Below are 25,928 nucleotides of genomic sequence, written 5' to 3'. Positions count from 1 at the left end.
TTTCAACAACCCCTATCATAAATCTGGATTAAAGAAGTGGTGGTTTTGACATGACCGTTTCATCTCGTCTGTCTGAAGCGTTACTCACAGGTCTTCAGGCCCCTCGAGGGCTGACTGATGAGTGAGTGTGTGTTGTGTGTTGCTTGTGTGTGTGTGTGTGTGCAGCCGGGACAAGAAGGGTTTGATGAAAGAGACAGATTGAAAAGAAGAACAGAGAGCAGGATGTGTGAGAGGTGTTGAGTAGTTTTTTTTTTATTAATGGATGCTGACCTAAGAAGTCACAGTCTGCAAGTCTACACAGCACGTGCCTTAATCAGTGGAAAGAGATTTCAACACAGTTATAAAACACGCTGTTATTAGTCTTCAGTGATAACATTTGCTTTCTGTACTGGGAATTGTACTCTATGAATTGTCCTGTTTTGAAGTGAGAAGTCACATCTTAATGCAGACAATACTGCTTTAAAAAAACAAGTAGCAGTCGTGACAGCATTGCCTTGTAAACCCTGATACCTCCGCTGTACTCACATTTGTTTAAAAGGCCCTCCAGAGTTTTGACATTCAAAATAAACCGGTTGCGGTTTCTGCTCTGAAAGCCTCGAGTCGGCACGTGAATGAGGTCAGCGCCTCCTGGAGTGCGTCTCAGCTAAAAACCTGTGGTTATGAAACAAGAGAACGGCCCCGCTTTCCACAGGATGGGCAGCGAAGGACTTTTCCTGGCTTTGTCACCGAAGCCTGAGATCATAACAAACCAGCACTGCTAACCAACACATTTAAATCAAGGCAGTGACTCAGGGTTCCAAATAACTCAAATTCAGGCTTGCAACAGTAAAGGGTGACTAAGATTCCACCAGATACAAAAGCTGATACACGGCAATGTAATAGTAATATAAAAAAAAAAAGGATCTTTTAAGAAGATCCTTAGGAAATCCCATTCATCAGTGGTTATATGACAAATATGTTTCACTGAAACTGGGGTTTGACAAGAAGTAGAATAGAAATCTGATATCTAAAACGCTCTTGTACAAACCATTGCAGATATCTGCTGCCACCATGTGGCAGAAACATCCACTACATAGGAAACTAACTGGCTCATTTGGGTTGTCTTTTCCACCCGACATGGCAAGTCTGCTCAATGAGAAAAGCCTCCTCAAGAAAGTGTGTGACTGCTCTTAAGTCATGCTAGTTAGCTTTACTTTTGTGCAACACACTTTTTTCCCTCCGTTTACAGTAGGTGGATTATAAAACTCTCTGGGAGTTTAGACTTTGTTGTCTTTTTGCACATATGGTCATCATTGAAGAGCAGAGAGAGAGAGCGAGAGAGAGCGAGAGAGGGCAAGATTTAAAGAAAACTCCACAACCTCCACCAGCAGCTTATTTCCTAATAAATTTATTTTGTAATTTTATCCACTGTACAAAGCAAGCATGGAATCTTCTGGACACTGACGTGACGGAGCTGGAAACACAGATTGACCATTCATTTCCATCAAAGAAACACAAAAGAGTACCTAGGAGGAGAGGAAAGAAACACAGCAACTCAAGTTTCAGGAATGTGATACATAATGAAAATTGCTTCTTATTTCTTGTCAATACTTAAGATTTTCTAATTCTATTAACTGTGAATACATGCATACATTATCCTGTTGGATTAATCTAAATGACATCTCTCTAACAATCAGATCACGGTGTGGCAGCTGAGATGTCGTACCACAGGTCTACTCCAGAGCCTTGACGATGGCCTCGTTGGCCTCTATGCTGATCTGAACTTCTGCTCTCGCCGCCTCGTCAGATGTGCCGGCCAAGTCAGAATAAGCCTTCTCCAGGTTGGCCTTGGCGGCCTAAAAATAGACGGAAAAATAGAACGTGCAACAATGAGAAGCAAAACAGGAAAGTAAATGCTAAAAGCCCACAATTCAGGTTAGTTTTGTTGCAACATTACCCACATCCTCGTCATGTTACCTACTAGAGAAGCCTCAACCAGGCCGATTATACAGTTACTCAGCAAATATCATAGGCAGGAAAACAGCCTGCAAAGTAGGGCTGGGCAATATATCGATACTATATTGATATCGTGATATGAGACTAGATATAGTCTGAGATTCTGGATATCGTAAATGGCTTAAGTGTTGTCTTTTCGTGGTTTTAAAGGCTACATTACAGTAAAGTGATAACATTTTCTGTGTTACCAGACTGTTCTAGCTCTTCTGTTATTTTTTTACCTTTACCCACTTAGACATTATGTCCACGTTACTGAAGATTATTTATCTAAAATCTCATTGTGAAGATATTTTGTTAAAGCACCAATTGTCAACCCTATAATATCGCCACAATATTGACATCAAGGTATTAGGACAAGAATATTGCGATATCGGATTTTCTCCATATCGCCCAGCCCTACTGCAAAGCTTATCCCACAATTCTTTTTGGGTAATAGCTACGATTGGGAACCGAAAACCCAAACGACCGGTATCTACCGGACCGAATTGCATCGCGGATTTCGGTGCCACTTAAATGCCTTCTGCACTGCTCTCTGATGCTCTGAAACAGACGCATCGCTGCACGTGACGCTAGTTAACACTTCACTTGACAGCAGGTAACGTTAGCTAGCAAATTAAAGCTTAAACATGGTTAAAATGCTGACAGCTAAACAGTGTAAAGGGTGTCTGCATTTCCCTGTAGAGGATTCCAACAGCGGGACTTTAAGCTGTGTGCAGCTGCCGTTGTCGGAAAAACAGACGTGGTGCGTTCACTTGAAACTAATAAGCCTCGTGGTGCATTCAAAGTTATTGTAAAAATACCCTATTACCCTATTTTTTACAAGTATCGTTTTAGCACCGGTATCGGAAAAAACCCAAACGATACCCAACCTTAGTAGTAACTAACAGTAATGTAAGATAATACTTTACTTGAAGGTATCTACATAAGAGTGACATGACACAGTCATGACACATGAACGCTAACTTGTCATGACACTTACTAAAAGAAGCGTTATGTCATAAACATTTATGACTTGTTTATAATGTTTATGACACGTTCATGACAGTGTCATGTCACTCTTATGTAGATACCTTCAAGTCAGAAAAGCAAGGCTGTGCAACAACGTGTCAAAAGTGGGGAGTAAGACAAGCAGAGAAAATCCCCACTGCCTCTTTGCTCTGAAAGCTCCATTTGTCACCGTAGTGATTAGAAACGAGAAAATGCCAAACATAGCTGGAAGTTAAAGGTCTCCCAGTAGGGATTTGACACATCTGCTATAACTCAACAGTGACTGACCTTTCCGTCCTTATTAACGGCGTGGGTGCATGTGCATTTCCACTGCAGAGTGGAAGACGACGAGGGAAAAAAAACAACTCATTTACTGCTATGAAGTCAACTTGTGACAGTGACACAGCCCCAAGGTCTGAGACAGACACCTCGGTGGCGAGTGCATAATAACGCAGCCTAGCATTAACAAGACTGATATTATACGTACGGACAAAATCATCTGTGAATGAGCAAGTAGTAGTAGAGAAGAAGAAACCAGAAGATAAGGAATGCAGGCTGCCTGGCAACAGTATTAAACGCATCCATGTTAAAACACCGACGTACCGCAAAACATATTTATCGCAACGTGGTATCATGACTTCGCATAAACATACACGCCGACTTTCTTAAGCCAAGTGGCGCGTTATCTGTACGCATGTTGAGCCATCCGTGTGTATGTCTACGGCGTGTTATCGCCGTCTTGCCGAAGAAAGCTACGGTTGAGTTTAAGAAAAAAAAAACGGGGTACGCCACCCCAACTAACCTCCCTTCGCGGAATTTCGCCCTTTCATACTACTCACTACGGCATAAATTCACACGCAAGGTAATGTAAGTCAATGGAGGCCAAACAGCGTTGATAAACAAGCTAAAAAACGAGTATGCGTCTTTATAACACGGCAATAATGGCATACGAATTGGCGTGTCATACATACGCCATTTCCATTAGTCTGTTTTAGCTACACTAATCATTAACGTGACTGTTGTTAATCTCCAAATCGCAATGACTGCCTGTAACACTGTTAACACGCTTTACATGAATCCGTTTTTTTTTAGCTTTGATAAAACGATCTCTCCTGTTTTACCACTCTCTCCAGCAAAATGTGTCTTCTTTTCCCAGTGTGGGGTCTCTTTCTAAACACATATTTAAGGCTGTCTGACTCCCTGTGGTCTGTATATGGAGAATAACACAGATGTTTGTACAGACAAACCTGTTCTTCCCAGAACTACTACTTCTTTAAATTGAGAAAACAAATCGACAGATTAATCGAAAATGAAAATATTCATTGGTTGCAGCCCTAGATTAGATCATCATAACCCAAATTACACAGTTTCAAATAAGGAGATCAATACCAATACAAGTTTAAAAGTAAATACAGGGTTGCAGAAAGCAAATAGCAGAGCCCCTGTACAATGTCATCAAAATCAATTAGCCCCGCAATAAATACCGTTTTTGTGAAACTGGTGTTCACTGTGTGTTGAGACCGTGTCAAGAAGTGGTTTTTTACTGTTAGTGTTATAAAATGGCTACTTTTGAACGGGTTACTTATAGAGTCAGAGGGAGGAAAGATATTTTCAGAAGAGTGTGGGGCTCCTTTTTGGAAGTAATAGAAGAAATGTCTGTCTGATTTGTATTACTGGCAACTGGTATAGTGGATTGGTAGGCTTGGTAACTACTACTAACTAAGTTCTACTCTTCAAGGCATGTTGTTTAATTTTTAATACATTTTGTATTGTTTTTGTTGATTTTAGTTTTATTCGTTTGTATTCCTCGTATTGTTAGGTTCTTTTTGTGTTGTCTACAGCTGTGTCTGATTTTGAAATTGTATCCAATGGCTGACAGGTGAGTTCATTTCATCCAAGAGGGGAAGTATTTGGGTAGTAGTCGGATTTCTGTGATTCAACCCTCTGTTGGAATCTAAAGGATGCTTCTATTTTGTGTTGTATGGAGAGAAAAAGAAATTGGTGACAAGGAACATAGTTGTGAATGTAATGTTGTAAAGTTCTGGAACATCTGTTGTCCTGTCAAAATATAAAAAAAATAAAAATAAAAACATGGTTCATGATATTGTGCCCTCTCCTACTTTTTGTATTGATGTTTCATTGTGATGTTTCTGTAATTGATGCAGCAAGTAATTACATTTAGCGGTTCCATTTTGATGACTACACAGAAGTCTTATGAGATAACTCAAGCTAAAAACGTGCTCATCTTGCCCTCTCGTGTTTAAACGATGCAAAATACCATGTTGAATGTGACTGCATGGATATTAGACGGCATGTGAACTCGTGCTCCAAATCAGCAATGCAACACCTTTTATCATGACACTGTTCATTCATTACATGTTTTTTTCTCATGGGTGGATTAATGTAGGCTACACAAAAAAAATTCAGTAGTGCAGAATTGGAAAACGATATGGAAAATCTATTAAAATATGCAGAATTATACATTATGATTTTGATCAATTGATTTCTTCATGTAATAAAAATCTAGAAAGTGTTTGTAGATGAAATAAGTATTGGTTAATGTAGCGAATAGAATACCTGACAACGAACATTCATTCAACAATCCTGAGAATCAAATATTGGTAAAATATATTTGGAATAGATATGGTCATTCTGCCCTAAAATATACACTCGGAATATATATGGTCATACTGCCCAGTCTAGTATTTATGTGAGCGGAGTGATGTTGACATTATACTCACAGCAATGTCCAGCTGGTCCAAAGCAACAGCCTCCTCACATAGCAGTTGCACTGAAGAATCAGCGTTGACTGTTATTGACCCACTGCTCACTGTGCACACACAGACACAAGTGTAACTACAAATGCCAACATACAGTCATCTTCAATGTGTTTTTTATTTTATTTAACAAAGATTAATATTATTTTGCTAGCATTACAGCTACAGTAGCTTCCATGAGTCTAAAACACAGACACACTGTCAAATCCAGGTAGGCTCCAGAGCTAGTTACTAGCAAAATCAGATGCAAATAATTCTTTAGACTAAGCTTGACATCATTAAGACCTTTAAGGACTAGTCAAAGCAGATATTGACATTTGAATACTGAAGGAAAAAAAAAAAAAAGACATCAAATTAAGATGGTTCAAATTATACACATATAAACTACTGTAAGAATATAATAGACTGATATATTTTGGTTTGCTTTTTAATAGTGTGTAACAAAGCAGTTTTGACTATTATTTGCCTACACGAACATGGCACTGTTAGGAGGCATCAAAACGTAGGAATTCATTATTCCTTTTACCAGCAGGAAAAAAATAGTCGAGAGTAGGCCTGACCATAGTCATTTACGTTCGTTTTCATAATGCAAAATCTTACCAAAGTATTTGGCAGAGGAGCCGTCGTCACCGAAGACTGTGACAACACCAGGCCGGAGCACCTGCAGGGTGGGTACGTGGGCAGGAAGGATACCGAACGCACCAGTGAGTGTGGGCACGTCAACCTGTTTCACACTGGCCTCTTTGAAAAACACCTGGAGAGTAGAGACAGGGGATGGAGGGATACATTTACCGATTTATTATATGGACAGTGAACTCCGCAACAGTTCGACAATAACAATTGATGCCTGCTCAAAGATGCAGCTGCCAAACTGTAAACTGTAGAATTTGGAATTGAACAAAGCACCATCAATAGCCATTATAATATGGTTCGGAGAGAAACGTATATTCAATTGCTCTGTATGTCTGGCACATATTGCAGAATTGACAATAAAGTTGACTTGACAATGACACAACCACCACTGTCTGACACCTCTCCATTGACTATTTAATGAAACAAGGTGCATTTTTTTTTTTTTTATTGGATTAAATGCATCGGGCATGCAGCAGAATGTGAGGTAGACATGCAGCACTGACTGTGTGAAACTGGACTTAAATCTGGAGGAGCAGTTGACTGAATGAATCTCAAGGTTAGAGAGCTCTGCATTTAGCTAACACACTCTTGCAGAGGGACATTTCACAATGGATCTCAAACTAACACACATTTGAAAACAAATGTGCATAAAGTCCCTATAGAGTTAGTGATCTGGAAAAAGAGTGGTGCCATTTCCGTAAAGCATACTTTGCCACACTGCTGGTCAAAGACAGTGAATGACAGCTAGCTTGGCCATCGTTAGCAAACTAAGCTAACGGTAAATCCTTTACTGACAGTGCAAGCTTTTGCGTTGAGCCTGAACTGTCTGCATGCGTGCATTGAATACAATACTATTCGTAGCAATGAATACAAAACCATGCATTAGTACAAAACTGCTAAATGACATGGAGACAGACATTTCTGTAGCGTTGCATTTTACCGAGAAACTACATTAGCCTGTCTAGCTAACTGGGCCCGAGAAGCCTCGCCAATAACGTTAACGCTAAAGTTAACTAGCTAACGTCACCTGTGTCGGGGAGGCGAAAGTGAAGGACATCTGCGGGGAACCGGAGACGGCCTCGGCGTAGGAGCGAGCTTGCCTCAGCACGGGGAGAGCACGGCGGAGAAATCTTGCTGCCATCATGTTTGAAAATCTGTTTTATTTAAGTTCAAGTGAATGACAGAGACCCTCAAGCCCTTGCGTGAAGGCAGTCGGTGTGCGCTTGGTAGGACAAGGACGTTGGTAACCTACCCACAAGGCTTTACGGTGGCGCAAAGGATGCATGGTAGTGTAGTTTGTTTAAAAAAACAGGCGCGCAGTCATCGTTCAATAAGGTTGAGGTTGGTGGATTAAGTGAAAAATTAGTTGTGTGTGAGTTTTGTCGATAATTTATTATCTTGTCAAGTGTAAGTAACGTTACTATAATTTTCAGTTAAACAAACGTAGTTTCAGACACAGCCAAACGGTGTCTGTTTCTGCTACTGAGTCGAAAATACCTTTCTGTTTTCATTCTCGCGTTACATAGGAAAACGTTAGGGAGCAACATTGGGGGAAGAGTAGCCCATTTGGAAAACGTTATCTCCCACGTTCACTGTTTTTCGTCTATGAAGGTACTGAGCACACAACACCAGTAGATGGCGCCAAAAGCATGATATGCTACACACATACATAGGCAACAGATGGGGACCCAAGAGTCTGGTCTGGGACCAAGTTTTTGTTGCTCTTTTGTATGCCACTTGTATGGCGCTAAATACCCCCTCACACACACACACACACACACACACACACACACACAGACTGACTAGTAGGAACTGCTTCACCATTTTGCCCACACCTGCAAGCAAGTGACTCCATCTACTGTAAAATAAATCAATGAACGAAGTACACAAAAGAGTGTATACAAAAATGTATATTTAACGAGGGAAATATAGTTTGCATTCACTGAAACACTCAGGCTTGCCTGACACTGTCAATGAGGACTGACTGAGCATTACCAAGCTAATTTGGAAAAACTCTTCTATCACTCAGCTTTACATCACTCCTTGCGTCACGTGGTGCGCCTCTGACTGGGTAGTGGGCGTGTCTTAAACAGTGGGGTTTCATTCATAAATACGTTTAGCTTTAAAATCCACATTAAAGTGTTCACAGAAGAGTTTCATGTTATTGGCTTTGCCCTTCCACCCCTGCATGGACCCGGCCAGTTGAGTAGGTGAGTGCTACCTTTGTTGCATGCCTGCTCGTCTGTTTGTGCAGCCAATTCCAATCGTGAGCTACCTTCTCTGTCGGTGTCACCGGACTGATGAAAATCATGCGCCTGTGAAATATCAAGATGGCATATTTATTAACCGTGCTGCGCTGTTCGGAGTCTGCGTTTAGCTGCTTTTCATCCATTTTTAAAGTTGACTATCGGCTTCATTTCATCACATTAGGCTATGTGATGTGATTTTTGTCTCCTTGCGAACGATATTATCACTGATAACTTATCAGCCAAGCCTTAGGGTACAGCTGAGACGAAGCTCATTATTTTGTTCCGGGAGGGGGGGCATTGCTGTAACGTTACTGAGCATTAAGATACTGGGTGCTTTGATCTGTGCAACAATTTCTCATTTTTCTCAGGTTATTACAAGGTCCAAATCAAAATCCGAAAACGATAACCAGTAATGCAGCTGGCATAGATAGACGGAAATTTGGTTAAGCATGGCGGGATAAGCAGTTGCTGGGACACCCATGTTTTACCATCTGCTCGGTAACCAATCAACAGAGCAGTCTTCAGGGTTTGCAACACCATGAAAGTAAGCAATTCTCAACGAAGTACAAGGCTACATTGCTTTTATAGCTTTTTTTTGTTATTTTTACAAAGATATGGTTTCTCATTATATACACTACCGGTCAAAAGTTTGGGGTCATTTCCATTCCACTCCATTACAGACAGAATACCAGCTGAGATCAGTTGCATTGTTTTTTTTTAATCAGGGCAGCAGTTTTCAGATTACATTATGTGCTTAAATAATTCCAAAAGGGTTCTTGACTGTTGTAGAAAGACATGGCTGATCTTTAATGCAATATCTACATTGCCAATTATCAGCAATCATTCATCCAATGTTCCAAAGGCACATTCTGTTTACTAATCTGATATCATTTTAAAAGGCTAACTGTGAAAACATTGGAGAACTCTTTTGCAATTATGTAAGCACATAATGTAATCTGAAAACTGCTGCCCTGGTTAAAAAACAATGCAACTGATCTCAGCTGGTATTCTGTCTATAATGGAGTGGAATGGAAATTTCTAAGTGACCCCAAACTTTTGACCGGTAGTGTATATATTTCTTAAAGCCTGACAGTAGAGGAAAGGTGTAGACTACCTCTCATTGTAATCAAACTGTACTATTGCATTTAAGGAATATAGTGAGGCAGTTCTAGCTTTCTTAATATTGTAAGATATCTTTAAAGAACATGTTCTGATCTTTGGTGTCAGTCCTTGTAATGAAACAGTATTTTTCTATGATCATCACTACTGAACTACTGACTGTATATGGAAGCCTGTCAATGGTCTTTGAAGTTAGAGCATTCTGTTGAATGCTGGCACTTATGTAATATATACAGTATATGGTTTATTGTCATTACATGTTAAAAAAAACGGAATTTGGTCTGGCAGCAATCCCCTCATCTTAGCAGCATATTTATATGAATAAGTACAAACATAAATAGTAATATATGTATATATACACATATGCAATGTATCAGTATGTATATAGAAATATAAGGAGTCATATAGTGTACATAGGCCTACACAGAACTACACTGAGTATATTCAAATTAAAGTTACCAAATCAATATCAGACAGAACAAAACCACAGATACATATAAAAGTAATGTCAAACTAATCTACACAAACTGAATAATTAACCAATCATTGTGCCTTATGTTTGTTATCAGCCATGCAGCACTGCCGTCCTGTTGCTCCGAGGCCAGTGGGCCAGCCCTGAGGGGGAACAGTGCTGCTCAGGCTCAGTCAGCTGGTTGGGCTGAGGTGGCCGAGAGGATGCAGCAAGGGAGCTGAGGAGGAGACTCCTGAGCCACAGCCTGACACACACATCCAGAGCTGCTGCTGCGCACTGCCCTCCATCAGGGTAAGACGCTGGGCTGATAAAAAGCAGGATGTGGTACAGTACTGCAAAAGGAAAGCATTCTGGTCACAGCCTGATGTGTTTTCCCGTAAGAGCTTTTCATGCTTGGACAGTAGTCCGCAGGGAAGTTAGACAGGCTGGCAGCAAATGGCTCGGGCAATAGCTTACAGGTTGTGGTGCTGAAGTTGAGTGCTGCAGTGACTGCTCCTACCCTGCTGGGTGAGTAGATCTATTCAGGGTATGTATGTGTGGGCGTTTGGTGCAGCAGTAGCTGTATTAATGGCTGATCTTTAAGAGCAAATGCATAGCAGCAGTCGTAGTGGCACTCAGCTGCTAGGTGTGTGTGTGTGTGTGTGTGTGTGTGTGTGTGTGTGTGTGTGTCTCTCTCTCTCTCTCTCTCTCTCTCTCTCTCTCTCTCCAGGCTGATATGGAATTATGGGTGATGATTTACAGCCAAGATGCTAGCATTTGCATCTTCTGTGGGATACAACACAAGCACACGCCGTACACACATACATTTGGTTTCTGCTGCGTCTTGCAGTCTTTAGTGGCTGTTTAGATGCAACAAGATCTTTCTGCAGCAAAGAGCATCTTCTATCACATCCTACAGTGTGTCATTGGACTTCCGAAATCAATAATGGACATCAAAGCCATTCTTTATTCTATGAATTCAGAGAAGTTTTGTTCTGTGTTTACACGTGCAGTATGTTTGTGGATTTATCAACGCAGAAATAATGCAGTATCTCTGGTGGCTGACTTTGTGTTTTGATGAACTCCGGTAACCGTCACTTCCTCTGTGTGTTTGTGTGTGTGCATGTGTTATCTCTCAGGGGGACTCTCTAGTTGGCCTGGACCATGAGCAATGAGTCTACCGTCTGGAACATCCTACCAGAAAACTCTACAGTAAGTCTGCCTTTCACCACCAGCTTATTCTCAAACTTTGTGTGTGTGTGTGTGTGTGTGTGTGTGTGTGTGTGTGTGTGTGTGTGTGTGTTACGTCCAGCTCACCACCAGAACCATACTTTCCCTCATATTCTCGTCTGGCCGATTGACTGGCTAATAAAGAACATCCTGACCTGGACCTTACATAATTAAATCTCAGATCTAATCTCAGCTTTAATTTCCCCTCGCAGAGAAATATGAACGTGACATCTGAGTCTAGCGCTCATTAACACTTGCTGTGCGTTCTCCCTCATAGATTTCAACATAACACTCTTCTATCTATCGACACCATAAGGGCGTCGTTCTGATATCGAAAGCCTGTTTTTGCTTACATAACATTATTTGTCACGTCACTCTGATACTCCATGAAGAACAAGGCCTGCTGTTGTTCTCTACTCTCCCACTCAAGTTGCTGTCTATCATTTTATTTAAACCATTTAATTCCTTCTTCTGTAGCCTACATGGGGACATAGGAACTAGAGAGACACTTTTTTGCTATTACAATTGGATAAATAAGCCAAATTCAACTTTAAGAAATTCCGAAATAAATCTAGAAAATGCTACATACGGAATAATATTGACAGAAAATATGTATTTGGTGAGGTAGTAGATCATACTTATGCAGCAAAAGACATTTTGTCAGTTATTGTCAGTAATAGCTTTCCATCTGCTTTTTGTGTGAGCTTGAGTGGTGGATTGAATCAAGTTTTCCCAATGAATAAAGAGGGAGGGATTTCAAGATGTCCTCCTCTGTTGAAACATGTTCATCCTTACAAAACAATATTTGTGACTATACTATAGCCTCTACCGGTGCTCCTTGTGTGGTTAATTCCCTCAGCTGCAGTCCTTCCTGTGAGAGATTTACCATAGCTAAGGTACACTGCAGACAGGTTAATAGCCCTGGCATTTATTGATTCATTTCACTGTTGCATTTATAGATTCACTTTATGCAGGCCAGCCAGCCGGTGGTGCTAAATCAATCTTTTAGGCTGCATGGTGTTACTGGGAAGGTAAAACAGCTGCACAGTAAGGTTGTCAAATCTTGGCTGCAGTTCATTTCTCTGATTACACGAGTGGCATACCGATGGCATGTCCCTCTGTCTTATTACAAAAATGTGTCCTGGATCTGATCTGAAAGGCAGCTGCACATATTTCATAAATGGACTAAGTAGCACAACGAAATTATTGTATCAGAATTTCAAATCTGAGGCTCGAGTGGAAGGTAGATATGTTTCTACCTCTCTCGCTCAGCTCAGAGAGCTGCCGCATCAACCATCAGTGAAGAGTTTCAGTGCGTTGATACTTGGGATGAAAGACTTGTCATTCATGTTCGGGGTGGCGGGGATCAACACAGACAATCATCTGCCTGCTGTTATTAATACATCTACTGAAGATAGCATCCAAGCATTCCTGCATTCTTACCAATGCACCACAGTGGTCACATGTTCCCAACCAACTACAGCTACTATACAGTCCAAGTTATCAAGTCTTCACTACATTGCTCATGTGGGAAGCTTTTTGCTTTACTTGTGCTTTCCCTTTTGATCTAGCACACACAATGTCGAAATTCAGCACAGGAAGACACATTCCTCTCTTCCTGTTGTATCTCATTTACTTCCCTCACTGCCTACTCATGAATATAAGTGGTATTGAGGTCAAATTACCAGTTAATAGATCTGTCGGTAGACCACAAAGTTACAGTGTAGACCTTTTTCACTGCAGACATTTTACTAGTCGTAATAAGGAAAAAACGAATCTAATTCATCTTTGCCTTCCTCTACTATCATGAGGTTTGTACTACTTGTGTCCATTTGTCTGGGAACCTCATTTATTTATTTTAAGATTTGTATTATTACCTATCATTGTTCTTACCTTCTTAACTTGAATTGAACTGTGTATACTCATTGCTCGGCCCCTCGTGTGTTGTCTTTATGTGTTACGGTTTTTGCTCTGTAGACGGTTAAAAACTGCATTGCCCTTTTTGGGATACATAAAGTTGTTTGAACTTGAAGTTGAACTCGAAACTCTGTATCTTCAGGAGATCCCATTCGAGGCCGCGGAGCAGCAAGATGGCTATGTGCTCCTCCTGGTGATCTTCTCCATCTTCCTGGTAGGAACGGTGACCTTCATCTCTGTCTTCCTCATTGCCTGCCGCCGCTGCTGTCGAGGAGGGCAATGCTGTGCCAGGTGCGACGCAAAAATGACGCTTTTAGATTAAGCATTTCACTCTCATCCAGAGCGATTAATGAAGAGTTTTGCAGCATAAGCTCAAACTCCAGAACACTGTAGGCAACCAACAATAAGGACCTGTCTGAGGCATGGGCTTAATAAAAGTTTAATAACAAGAGCCCTGTAATGATAAGATCATGAAAAGGAGCCTGTGATGTTTTTGTTGACACTGTGCCACAAAAGTGTTCATTCAACTCTAAGGTGAGTTTGAGGCTATAGAATGTGGTGTTGCAGTATTGGTTTTCATTATAATATATATTTATTTATATTGTTGGCTGGTGCCCCTGTTATTTAATTTCTCAAGACATCTTATGATGCAATCCAACACAATAACGCCTAACGTTACATCCCTGAAAATTCCCTCAAACTCAAATCAACACCACTCCTGCGCAGGTTCCACAAAGACTAAAGATTCTTTGCTTCACAGAGGTTTGGAGTCTGCACAGGTGGCACTACGTTGCATGAAACGCACACAAGTACACAGAGTCGACTGACAGAGACTACTCTTCCATGAGCTCACATGCAACTTCTATTTAGAGACAGGCTGGTACTTACGTTGAATGTGTACACATGCATAATAGATGAGGCTCATTAGGTTGCAAATGAAGCTTACTACTGAATTTCCTGTGGAATCGTCCAGTTTGCTCCACCCAGTGAATCCCAAACCCATCTTCAGTATGATTCCATTAACACACAATGCAGTGATCCATTAAACAAGTTAAAGCATCTTAAGCTGTATTTGAGTAGATGGTCAGAAGGAATTATGTAACCTCATTAGACCGGTGTAAGCATGTTGAAGCAGGACAACCCGCTGCATTCACTCATGAAACATGTCAGCTTTTTGAGTGTCACAAGCCCCTGTGGGGCTGTTATGAAAACACCTAGCTGGAAACACATTCAATATTCATGCTCGTCTTATTTGCCATTCATCTGTGTTTTCTACAGCAGCACACATCATCAAGTACACTTGATATGAGAGCGCACATAAACATAAACAGAGAGCACAGAAGCTGAGCCGCGAAAAGGCAAAGCTTGCAGGGGCAGAGCAAGGGAGAATCGGGCAGACTGGTACAAATGATGAGCGTAATGAGATTTCATAGCAGCCATCGGCAGTGATTAATCTCGCATCTCAACCCAGCCCCACACGCACACAGAGAATATACACACACACACACACACACACACACACAGCATGAGGAAGTGTAAGCCACAGAGGAAATGAAAGACAAGAATAAACACAGATCTGGGTGGACAGAGAAATCCCTCAAGTCAATTCTCACACACACAGACACACATACATAGCTTTGCACAAAGAAATCAGATGGAGAGAAGTGTTTTGGGAAGACATTTCTGTTTCTTTTTCCTGCCTCATAATGTAAATCCTGGGTATGAGATTAAAGAAGCATGTTTGGAGATCAGCTGCAGTTAAAGAACTTAAAAAGGACATGTTTAAAGACAGAATATACTAAAAGAATGATACATGCTTCATCCCCTAATCAATGTGTCTTTTTGTCTTCTCTGTGCTCCTTTTAAAGATGAGTGGACACATGCAATCCAATAAAGCACCATGCTTTATCAGTTCTAGAGGTCCCCTGGCCCTGAGGGTTATCAAGTTACTGGCAATGATTTAGGCTCTCATTGATTAGCCAGGCAGGCAGCCATTTAGACAAACAGCGTGGTGAACATTCGGTCCTATGGCAGTGTCCTTATACATCTGCATTTTTAAACACTGAACAGAAAGATCAAACTGTTGTGCCGCTGATCACAAAGCCTTGTACTGTGGTCACCCCGGTGGCTGCCCGCATCAGTGGGGTTTGACAGATGAAAGGGGTAATCAAGTCACAGCATTGATCTGAATGTTTCTGTGCGCCCCAGGGCCAGCGATGACCCTGAGAAAACCAACACCACCTACGTGGAGGATTCTCAGCCCACCCATGGTAAGAGAAGAATGGACAGAGAGGAAGAAATGTAAGGAGGGAGGGATAGGGGAACAGATAACTGAGAGAGGGAGGAGTAATGGAGATAGAGAGATTGGATTGACGGAAGCAGGGATATTTTTAGCACCATCAGCACAAATGTGTAATGTCTATTCCATTAAAATATTGTGATCTCGGGCCAAATTAGTTTAAGTAGCCGTGCCATTCCTGGAACACATTTTGACATTTTTTGGACCAGTGAATGCACTCTGTCTAAGATGAAAATGATTTAATAAGAGGCAGCACCAGTTTGGAACCAAAATGCATTTGTCAGGCTTTTTCTTTAGTTTTTCAGTCACCTTGCCATATTACCATACTTATCCCCCACAGAGGTGTCTGAACATCAGATGCTTCACTTCAGTTATAGTCAGTGTAAATATACAGTGTAGCAGACATGGGCTGACTTGGGACAGACTTTGAAAAATCATTATTGGGGTATGTTTTGCCAAAGAATTTCTATTAAACGTAGATGGGCTTTGGTTTTGCCTTTTATTACCCAGTTGAAAGAGAAAGGGAATGACATGCTAGACTGGAAATGGGGTTGTTGTGGTTCATGGTTGGTGAACTGGGGCACCCCCACTTAGGACAGACTTTTACTTGAGCTATAGCAATCCTGCATATATTAGATAAAACATCACCCATTACTACATGTATGAATGTAAGAAAACAAGAGTCTACAGCCATGCTAGCAGCTCTGTGAGGCTTTACATAGACACGGAGCTGCTTTGAGCTAAATGTTAACGTCAGCAGGCTAACATGCTTATGTTTAGCAGGTATAATGTTGACCATGTTCACATTTTAGTCGTTTGTTAATTGGCACACTAAATACAAAGTACAATTTGTAGTTATTTGTTTATAAACCAAAGTGTTGATTGAACGTCCTTTAGATGTTGATATCCTGTATTTCACTGAATAACGATAATCTCTCGCTCTTCCTTCGCCCATCTATCTGTCTGCCTCCTCTGTCTCTTTCCTCTTGTATCTCTGGTAGAAATCACCATCAGGGTGGATGAGTCAGAGTGCCTGTCAATGGCCAGCTCTCACGACCAGGAGACTGAGCGCTTCCTCTCTACAGGCACCACAGGCCGCCGCGTCTCCTTCAATGAGGCTGCGCTGTTCGATCATGGCAAGAAGGCCCAGGAGAAGGGCCGCAGGTTAGAAAGCGAACATACACACAAGCCCACATTTGCAAAATGCTTTTTAGTCAGTGTTTAACTCGCATTAATGTCCATGCACTCTAGCTTTAGTGCTTTCTGAGATCAAAGGATTTACACATTAAACTTTGTCCATTTCTCTTCTATGTTAGTTTAGGGTTAAGAATTCATTCAGAATGTGTTATGTATGCTGTGGACACAAAGAGCTCTCACCCTTTCTCATTATTTCACCACCCTACTTTTCTCTGAAAGCCCTGAGCCTAATGTGGAAATTCTTCAAAAGGAAGTATTCTGTGGGGCGAAAAGCAGAATCAAGTGTTAGCTCTGATCGGTCTCAAGTCAGATATTCCCCCTTGGCAGTTTGCCTCTTGTGCAAGGACGAGCTCCATGATATATTACTTATCGAGAGTGTAGGCGACTTGTGTCCCATCTTTTAGGATTTTTATATCTTTTTATTTAACTCTACATTGTACGCCGCAGGTACACTCTGACAGAGGGCGACTTCCACCACCTGAAGAACGCCCGGCTCACACACCTCCACATCCCTCCCCCGGGCCTCAAGATAGTCACTATCCATGAGTGCGACTCGGCCGAGAACAGCATAACCATGACGGCGCGCCCTGTCGCTAAGTCAGCACTTTCCATCTTCCAGGTGACAGCTTTCAACCTGCTATTAGACCTGATGCATCGTTAGTCTTTCAAACCTCAATCACTTGGGTCAGGGCAAGATCGGGGATCTCTCTCCTTGCTCATTTCAACAGACTGTGCACATTGATTTCCCAGATGTTCAATCACTGACGTCTGGGCATGATATTCCTTCATAAATGCAAACTAAACATCAAAACAAATGTTGGAAGTGAAGCTACATTACTTCCAATAACTGGATTAATCAATGGAGCTTTGCAGAAAACATGCATGTTCAACAATAGATTCAAAAATGTCATGTTTTGTGTGTGCTTCCCTTTCAGCCGATGCTGTGCCCCCTACCACAAACGGCGTTGACCAGCCTGAGTGTCAATCCCAGCTGTGCCCTCCCCGGAGATGCTTTTAACTCTGTGGTGGACACCAGCTTCAGCAAGAAAACTACTGCTCTCAGCGTTAAAGAGCCAAGCTCCAGCTCTGTAAGTGACCTCCAACTACTGTCAAATGTATTGCATCAGAATCAGTTTTATTGCCAAGTAATTTCTTACAAGGAATTTGCCTTGGTGTTTGGTGCACACATGTTGAACATTAATATGAATATCAAGTGAACTAACTGTCAGTGTTGTAGTACTTGAGATCGGTCTTGGTCTCAAGATTGGTCTTAAGACCAATTTTTGATGGTCTCTCGTCTCGGCATCGATTTTTACTCGGTCTTGTCTCGGTCTTGGATAAAGAGGACTCTGGATTTTATTTAAAGACCACAACTGTAGGGATTTTGCTAAATTGCCTGTGCGTTGTCTAAATTAAGCCTATGTGTTAAAACTGGCAAATGCAACCAATAACTTGACTCATATCTAATTTGAAATGTGTTACGTACCGTATGGTCATTCATTATGATCAATTCCAAGGTTTGGTATGCTAGTGATTCTCTTGCTGAGAGGCATACAGAAAAACACAAGGTCAAATATCTCACAAGTATGAGTGTGCATACAAATTACCTGCAAGAGCTCATGTTGGGTTATGTGGAAAAATGCAGTATATAGGTCAAAAAGTGTGTTGAGTTAATCATTTGGAGAGTGATGCATTTTCTTAAGATAGTCACTCAGTACACCAAACGGCTATTCAAGCAGCCAGTCAACCAGTGAGTCACCCATAAAGACATAAGAGGGTCATGGAGCCTGAGGGGAGGACTAACAAGAGTGATGGTTGATGGGTAAACAAGGAAGCCTGTGTGGAACATCCCTGTCAGAAGGGATTATATACACAGCACTGGTCTTGGCAGGGTTTCTTTCTGACCACGTTTCTTTCTCTCCCTCTCTTAGATCGAGATGATGGAAGCGGGGCCCCGGGGCAGATGCAGCAGTGTCAGTGTTGGAGAAGGGGCCGCGGTGAGGAGCGGTGGTGCCCCTCACTCTGGCGGCGGTGCAGGAAGCCAGGGGCCCGTGCTGCAGTTCTTCACTAAACTGCGGCGCCATGCTAGTCTGGAGGGGGCCAGTCCCTACTTCAAGATCAAGAAATGGAAGCTGGACAGCAGCCAGAGAGCCTCAAGTCTGGACACCAGAGGTAATGGATCCTTGATGGTGTAAAGTATATCTTCAGAAATGATCTGTGCCAATGCAGCAGGGAAAGTGCAACAACTCTTTGCAGTTCTTTGTAAAAAAAAAAAAAATCAACTGAGAAAGTAAAGTTGTACTGTTGGCAGTTTCTTTCTTAGATGTATTTTCTCTATTTATTTGTGTGTTTAGTATTTTTGGCGATACTCTCTTGGGTAAACAGACAACGGTTAAGCAGGGGGCTCCAGCAACCAACTGTGAGATGCCTTTTGGCTGCTAAGACTCGGAAATACACACAGACACACACACGGACAAGGCAGATGGCTCAGTGACGTAAAGTTTGGTCGTTCCAAGTCAATTTGAGCCCCTGAGTAAATCCTCCCTGCCTTCATCCTATATACCCACTTCTCCCCACACTTCCCCAGGCTTAGTCCTTTCGATCATACCGATCACCAAGGGACCAACAAAAAGATCATAAAATCCCCTCAGAAACCTCAACAGTTGATGGAAGCTTTCTCCCGAATTAAGTGTCACTTTACTGCCTGCTGTTACACAACTTGTACCACTCACTGCTCTTTCCCCCACGATTGTTGTGAGCCAGGCTCTCCAAAAAGGAGACAGTTCCAGCGCCAGCGAGCCGCCAGCGAGAGCATGGACCAGGACGACAACGACGCGCACCACATAGACCTCATCCAGTACATCGCCCGCACCCAGGACATCACCTACTGTCCCAGCCACCCCACTACACGCCTCCTCTCGCCTCCATCCACACCACCCCCCTCCCTCGGCAGGTATTTTTAATTTCCTTGCCATTCATCCTGTTCACTGCTTTGCTGCCTTGCACTCATTTCTTTACTGTAGCTAGAAAATGTGTAGTAATGATACACGGTAGAATATGTCTCAAAGTCCCAATACTTCGCCACTTTGGCTCAACATAAAAGTGTACTTAACACTCTTTGCACAAAAAAACTAACTCAAAGTGGTTGTTGACGTGACATGTCAGAGTCAACGAAATTGAACTGTAAGACATTGAAAATGATGTTTGAAAACTGTCCTCTTGCCTCCAGACAAGTTGTTTTGCTGTCACATCTAATTAGATTAAAACACAACATGCTGTGTAACTGTAACTACTATACAACCACAGTCTGAGTTGTATCTAATCCCTGTAAACAAGAACCACTTTCATTATTTGGAGCCAGATGTAGGGGATTCCCAGAGTGCACTTTTTCTTGGAGAAAAGTGGAGAATAATCGGGACGCATGGTTTATTCTGGCATAGTAAACCATTCCATCGCTGACATGGTCCGATAAAGTCATTATGTCTGCAAAAGTGCAAGGGTCACTACTTCTTGGTTTTGTTATTTTAAGTTTGTAATTATAGCAATGCAGGTTTTGCCCAATATGAGGTTATACAACAAAAATAACAAATCTCCCTTAGTATTTTCTTATATAACCATTTATTTTCCTGCACTGAATATTAGATTAAACGAAATCCGTGTTTCCTGTCTATGTTTGCAGATGTTTGTTGTTGAAAATAAAAGCAATTTCCTGGAAGCCGCCGTGAGCTCAGACATTTGAAGATCCTCATGCTCATTTACAGTTTATTGCTACTGATATCGCTCAAGTTACGTTTCATACAGTATGTATTCTTTAAACATGACAGCAGGGGGATTTCTGGGAATTTTCAGAGCGTGCATGGCATCAGTATTCAGCCAAGTTACGTTTAAAGGACATGCAACAGCAGCCATTGCAAGTCATGACAATCATTCTGTGCACTGTGAACGTAGCCATGTTTCAGATGACTGTTTTATTTAGGTAAATGCTCTGACACTGACACTTGTTTTGCATGTCTGTGTGTTTCTCCTCCTCCTTCTCTCCTTACTATTTTTATTTTATCTCATCTCTCCACACCTGTGTGCACACTACAGGGTAGAGGTAGAGGTGATGGTGGAGCCCAGCTGCAGCCATGGAGGACCAGGGGTGATTGGCCTATCCCCTGATCCCCAAGACGAAGCACTGTCCCTGGCAAGAAGGGAAGGTGCAGACCCTTCGGACCCCCTAGAACCCCAGGACCCCCAGTCCCATTACAATGACATCTGGACCCTGCGCGCGACACTGGAACAATACGCTGCCTCTGATCAGAGCAGCAACAATGACAGGAACTCTGTCTGCAGTGATGCTGAAAGTGTGTGTTCGCTGGGCGTGCGCACAGAGACAGAAAGAGGAAGGCTGCTCAGCTACCCGTCCCAGGATTTAGGGGATGAGGCAGAGGGCGGAGAGGATGACAAGGACATTTCGATGTATATGGATGAGAGGTTGGGGGTGAAGGACGAAAAAAAGAGGAAACAGGAAAGCACAGAGTCGGAGCGAGGGAGCAGCGACGCGGAAACAGGGACTCGTAAATTGCTGCAGATGGACAGCGGCTATGCGTCGATAGAGGCTCCTTCTCGTGGTCCAGAAGACCTGCGACTGTTTGGGAGCTTCAGCAGCAGCCCTAAGGACAGAACCGCCCACGAGAAAAGGCACCACTTCACCAACGCAGGGCGGACTGGCACAGTCAGCGAGAGCTTTGAGTCTCATCTCTTCGAGGAGGAGCCTGAGGAAGAGTTGTTGTTGGGTGCCAGTGGAGGAGTTTCCATAGAAACAGGTGCTGGTTCACTAAGCTGGTTCCCATATGGTCAGATGCTCACACCGCGAGAGGCTGCGCAGCCTTCGCCTCAACCGCCGGCGCTGCACCGGCGAGACTACAGCATAGATGAGAAGACGGACGCCCTCTTCCACGAGTTCCTCCGCCACGACCCTCAGTTCGACCAGCAGGAGTCACCGCTAAGGAAGCACCGGTCCCGAATCCATCTCCGCAAGCAGTGGCAGCGCCACAAGCAGTGGAGTGACCCTGGTGTCAGACACTTCCAGTCCTCTTTTGACAGACAGCGGACCCCGCTACGGAGGGGTGAGAGCGTGAACTACCCACTGGACACAAGCTACCACAGCACGCTGCCCCGCATTGTCAGTGCTCCAGACGAGGAGACCAGCGACGGGACCGGCAGCACTCCTGATACTCCGAAGGAGCCCACGAATACTAAGAGTGGGGGCAAGGACAGGGAGCAGAGTGTCACTGTCAGAGACACTGGGGACCATGCCTCCTCCTCCTCCTCTCCTCCACCACCTCATCATCCCTTCATCTCAGAGAAAGATGAAAGGCTGGGGGCGCACCACGAGCCTCAGGAGGACAGCAAACAGTCTGAACTCCCTCCCGAGCCCCCGGACGAGCGCTTGCCCCCTCAGCTGTCCAACTCCTCAGGCTACGGCCCGCAGACCATCACAGCAGAGCTCACAGACAAACTGGCTGCTAACCTTGATGAGAGGCTGTACACGGGCCTTCGCAGGGCCAAGGACACAGCCACTGAGTGTGTGACGGTGGCGGCCACACACGCTTCTCCGGACCACAGCCCAGTGTAGCAGGGCTTCAGTCGTCCTCCTCGTCAAACTCACTCCTGCTGAAACACACGTTTTGATGTGTCTCGCCTCCGTTTTCGACTTCTCTGTGTACAGCTTGAATGGTGTGATCCAGGCCCATTAACACACTATGAAAAGTATGCTTTAAATCATCATCTTACATACAGCTGATGCACTAGAAATGCAGCCAGTCTGTCTGTCTTCATGCCTGTTAACATTACAAAGCTCTTCAACGTTTTACATTTGTCATTGATGTAGAAAGATTCATTTCAAAATAATAGACATAGCTAACATATCAAAAACCAGATGGTTTTAGTAATAAATGTTTCTGTGTCTATTTCCATCTCTACTGCTGCCTTCCTGTCTCTGCTCTCCTGTATGATTAAGTGAAGCTGAGGTCTAATATGGCCTCTGTACTTGTTGATCCACTGTGAAACCAGGTGCTATTAGAGGAGTAGAAAGCTATAGTTCTGGACGCAACAGCTAGTCGCATGATCATGCATTAGTGGAAAAATAAGTCGCTTTTATCACTATTTATGGGCTACAAAATGATTTAAAATACCAATGTTAATCAATTAAAGTTATAAGAGGCATACTTAAGTTGTTGACACTGGAGGTTTAGATCAGTAGTTCCCAACATGGGGGTCCCAAGAGAAGTCTGATTATATGTTTCTATTACTATTTTGTTTGGTTTTGTCTTAAGCAATCAATACTTCCAGGACCACTTTGTCCCACTAACGCCATTTTCAGTCAACGTGGAAGCTATGACAGCGATTGCTAGGAGCAGTTAAGGTTTGATTGATGAAATATGTCTATGTACAATATAATAGTTATTATATAAGTCGACTTACAACAACCTGTACAGCTGCGTCATCTCATCCATGCTTGTTGCCATGTTTCATGGATGTAGCTAGGTATCTAGCTATGTAGGAAGAGAATGGCCCATTCTTAATCCCGCCCACAAAGCTCTGATTGGTGCATTGTTTCTCCAATCATGATAAACACCCCTCAAGTCATTAGGTCATTGGGTCTCAAGTAGACATTATTTGATTTTAAGGGGCCACAAGCCAAAAAGGTTGGGAACCACTGATTTAGACAGATGGACATAATACCAGTTAGCAAAGGCCAGAACAGTTCTCATAAAGTGTTCTTTTGAAAAGGACGATATCCTTTGATCCTAACTGTGGGTCATGATGACTGGTCACGACGTTTGTTGTTTTTGACTGAAAACGCTTTTCAGCTATGTGAAAACTTTGTGTTGTTTATTCTTTATTTTATTTTATGAATTGTAATATTTTTGAAGGTCTGCATTGCTTAAATGACAATGAAAACTGAGAGTGTGGCAGGTTTGAAGAGGACAGGTTCAGAACTAACAAACCAGACAGCCACTAGCACTCCGGTCACAGATATCACAGTAATCGCCATAAACTATGACTCTTAGTGCTCTCTTAGTACTAGTGACATGAGCTCTGTCCTAACAGGGAGAAAAAACTCTTGTGTCTTGTCTTGTCTCTCCTGTCTTGTGCACAGGTTTTACAGCCATGAGGTGGGCACTTACATTTAAGCTATTAGACAAGATGGCTGCCCTCAAAGACGTTTGGTGTTTATTTAATTTATAAGAAAGGCATGCTTTCTTGTGCATGGGGCTCACAGAACAGGCTTTATTTGTCCGCTTCTGACATTCTTGTTTTCCCCTCTTCCTCTTTTTCTCCTGAGAAAGTTGACAGTGCAGTAGATGTCTCCCGCGAGTGGGGGGGCGAGGACTTCACATCCTGTCGGCTTATAAAACCAGACCGAACAAAGAGCCACTGCCCTTCAAATGAAACCCTGACAGCAGATTATGGCCTGAAAATCCATTTTTGCTCACAGATCTCTGCTTTTACAGTACATCTTCAGCGGTAGCAGCAGGTTGATTGTAACCCAGTTACGCTCATAAAATCTCATTCTCAGAGGGGAATTTTGGGCTTTCCGTCTCTCCCACGTGCAGTGAGGTGTTGAATATAAATCATAACGAGAGAAGGATTTCCGCCTTTCATCCCCAGTCTCCCTGTCCTCGTTCTTTCGAGGCTGTTACCATGCAGTCAATTGAAATCGCCGAATAGAAAATGGGGGAGAAAAAAATCATTATCTTTCTCTTTTTGTTTGGGTGTGATGCTCCTTTCCAGCCTGCCCAGATTAGATCTCTCGCTCTCTCTGCTGCGTAACAGGAGTCTCCTCTTGTGGCTAAGTGCAGAAGCTGTGTTCCTCATTATGACTAACAACTGAGATAAAAGGACGTGAATTTAAATAAGGAGCAGATGTGATGTAGATGTTTTTTTTTTTCGTTTTTTTTTTGCTCTCCTATCGTTCACGATACCCCCACTTACTGTGCGTGTGTGAAGACATGCACAGTATGTCACCATGAAGAAACACAATGTGCTCTGGCCCTTTGCAATCAAACCACGTTCTTTTCATGACGGCGCTAATCGGCAGAAAGGAAATGAAATCCCCCTCTCAGTTATAATGGAACTGATGCATCCCTGATGATAATAGTTACTCAGCAAATTCTGACTGGGCTTTTGAAAAGGGGAAGACAGCTGCTTTTTTTTTTTTCTTTTTTTTTTTCCAAAGATCAAAAGCTATAATGTCTTCGAGCTGAGTCAGTATAAGAGATGACGACATTACAGCAACTGCAGCTGTGTTGCAGTCGAGTCGCCATTACCCGAGTTTGAGTCTGAGTCGACTTCAGAGAATAGCGACTCGAATACTCCATCACTGCCTATTACACATACACAAAGTCAGAAACTTCATCCAACTTCCGAGTCAAATTTCATAAATCCTTGAGTGTGAGTCATCAGTGCGCAAGTCCAAGTCGAGCAGAGTCTTGAGAATAGCGACTTGAGTCAGACTCAAGTCTGAGTCCAGGACTCGAGTACCCCATTACCGTAACAACTGAAAGAAAATGGCCGTAGGGGTTGATTTTCCGTGTGTACAACGATTAAACATTGCTGTGTGTACAAGTACAAATGTCACAGGAGCTAGACTAAATGGGTGTCCTTTATTAGGTTTAGACAGATGCTGTATAACTGGGGACACTGTGGTCAATGGTGTTTGTATACTAACCAGTAGCCTGTCAAATGCATTGATGCATAGCTGTGTGTAGGTCTGCATGAGAGTTAACATTTTAGTACATATCTTTGTTTTCTCAGACTTACGGTACAAAATGGTCCATAGTTATGGCTCATTTGTTAAAAGGTTGGTATGACTAGAGATTTTGTACTTTAAAGAGTCATGCTAGGATGCTGTATGCTGATGAGATTTTGTGAGATTTTTCTCTTTGAAAGTAGAAGTATTTCTGTATTCCTTGCTTGTTAGTAAACCGCTTTATTTCTTAAAGAAAAGAAAAAAAGACAAGCTTTCTTAACAACTTTGCTTTTGTTGATCCAATCTATTGAGCCTTGAGGGACCAAATTATAAA

At 42.6% G+C, this 25,928-nt stretch overlaps 2 protein-coding genes across 4 annotated transcripts; one reads left to right on the top strand and one right to left on the bottom strand.

The window, feature by feature from the left end:
- Positions 1-1,371: 1,371 nt before the first annotated feature.
- Positions 1,372-7,652, bottom strand: atp5f1d (ATP synthase F1 subunit delta). The gene is made up of 5 exons (XM_078259274.1): positions 7,420-7,652; positions 6,360-6,513; positions 5,724-5,812; positions 1,706-1,835; positions 1,372-1,505 (listed from the first exon to the last, which is right to left on the bottom strand). The coding sequence occupies exons 1-4, from the start codon at positions 7,534-7,536 to the stop codon at positions 1,713-1,715; spliced, it is 483 nt and encodes a 160-aa protein (XP_078115400.1). The 5' UTR covers positions 7,537-7,652; the 3' UTR covers positions 1,372-1,505; positions 1,706-1,712.
- An 830-nt stretch (positions 7,653-8,482) lies between these two features.
- Positions 8,483-24,825, top strand: cbarpb (CACN subunit beta associated regulatory protein b). 3 transcript variants are annotated; one of them, XM_078259271.1, is made up of 12 exons: positions 8,483-8,602; positions 9,010-9,185; positions 10,330-10,523; positions 11,351-11,423; positions 13,501-13,649; positions 15,567-15,628; positions 16,659-16,821; positions 17,302-17,473; positions 17,790-17,942; positions 18,786-19,026; positions 19,618-19,807; positions 20,944-24,825. In XM_078259271.1, exons 4-12 carry the CDS (start codon positions 11,376-11,378, stop codon positions 22,472-22,474), a joined length of 2,709 nt encoding a protein of 902 aa, XP_078115397.1. In that variant the 5' UTR covers positions 8,483-8,602; positions 9,010-9,185; positions 10,330-10,523; positions 11,351-11,375; the 3' UTR covers positions 22,475-24,825. The 3 variants fall into 3 exon arrangements, with proteins under 3 accessions (XP_078115397.1, XP_078115398.1, XP_078115399.1); XM_078259272.1 differs by lacking the exon at positions 9,010-9,185; XM_078259273.1 differs by lacking the exons at positions 8,483-8,602; positions 9,010-9,185; positions 10,330-10,523 and adding an exon at positions 10,538-10,739.
- The last annotated feature ends 1,103 nt before the right edge of the window (positions 24,826-25,928 follow it).

This window comes from Sander vitreus, chromosome 9, assembly GCF_031162955.1.
Source record: "Sander vitreus isolate 19-12246 chromosome 9, sanVit1, whole genome shotgun sequence".
In the NCBI taxonomy this organism is placed as follows: Eukaryota; Metazoa; Chordata; class Actinopteri; order Perciformes; family Percidae; genus Sander; species Sander vitreus.
This window is presented reverse-complemented; position numbering and strand designations above follow the sequence as displayed.

Coding starts and splice junctions, on each gene's coding strand:
- cbarpb (XM_078259272.1), top strand. CDS start 11,376: ATGAGCAATGAGTCTACCGTCTGGAACATCCTACCAGAAAACTCTACA. Junction 17,943..18,785: donor AAGAGCCAAGCTCCAGCTCT/GTAAGTGACCTC, acceptor TCCCTCTCTTAG/ATCGAGATGATGGAAGCGGG. Junction 19,027..19,617: donor CTCAAGTCTGGACACCAGAG/GTAATGGATCCT, acceptor GTTGTGAGCCAG/GCTCTCCAAAAAGGAGACAG.
- atp5f1d (XM_078259274.1), bottom strand. CDS start 7,536: ATGATGGCAGCAAGATTTCTCCGCCGTGCTCTCCCCGTGCTGAGGCAA. Junction 6,514..7,419: donor CTTTCGCCTCCCCGACACAG/GTGACGTTAGCT, acceptor TCTACTCTCCAG/GTGTTTTTCAAAGAGGCCAG. Junction 5,813..6,359: donor CTCCTCTGCCAAATACTTTG/GTAAGATTTTGC, acceptor GTGTGTGCACAG/TGAGCAGTGGGTCAATAACA.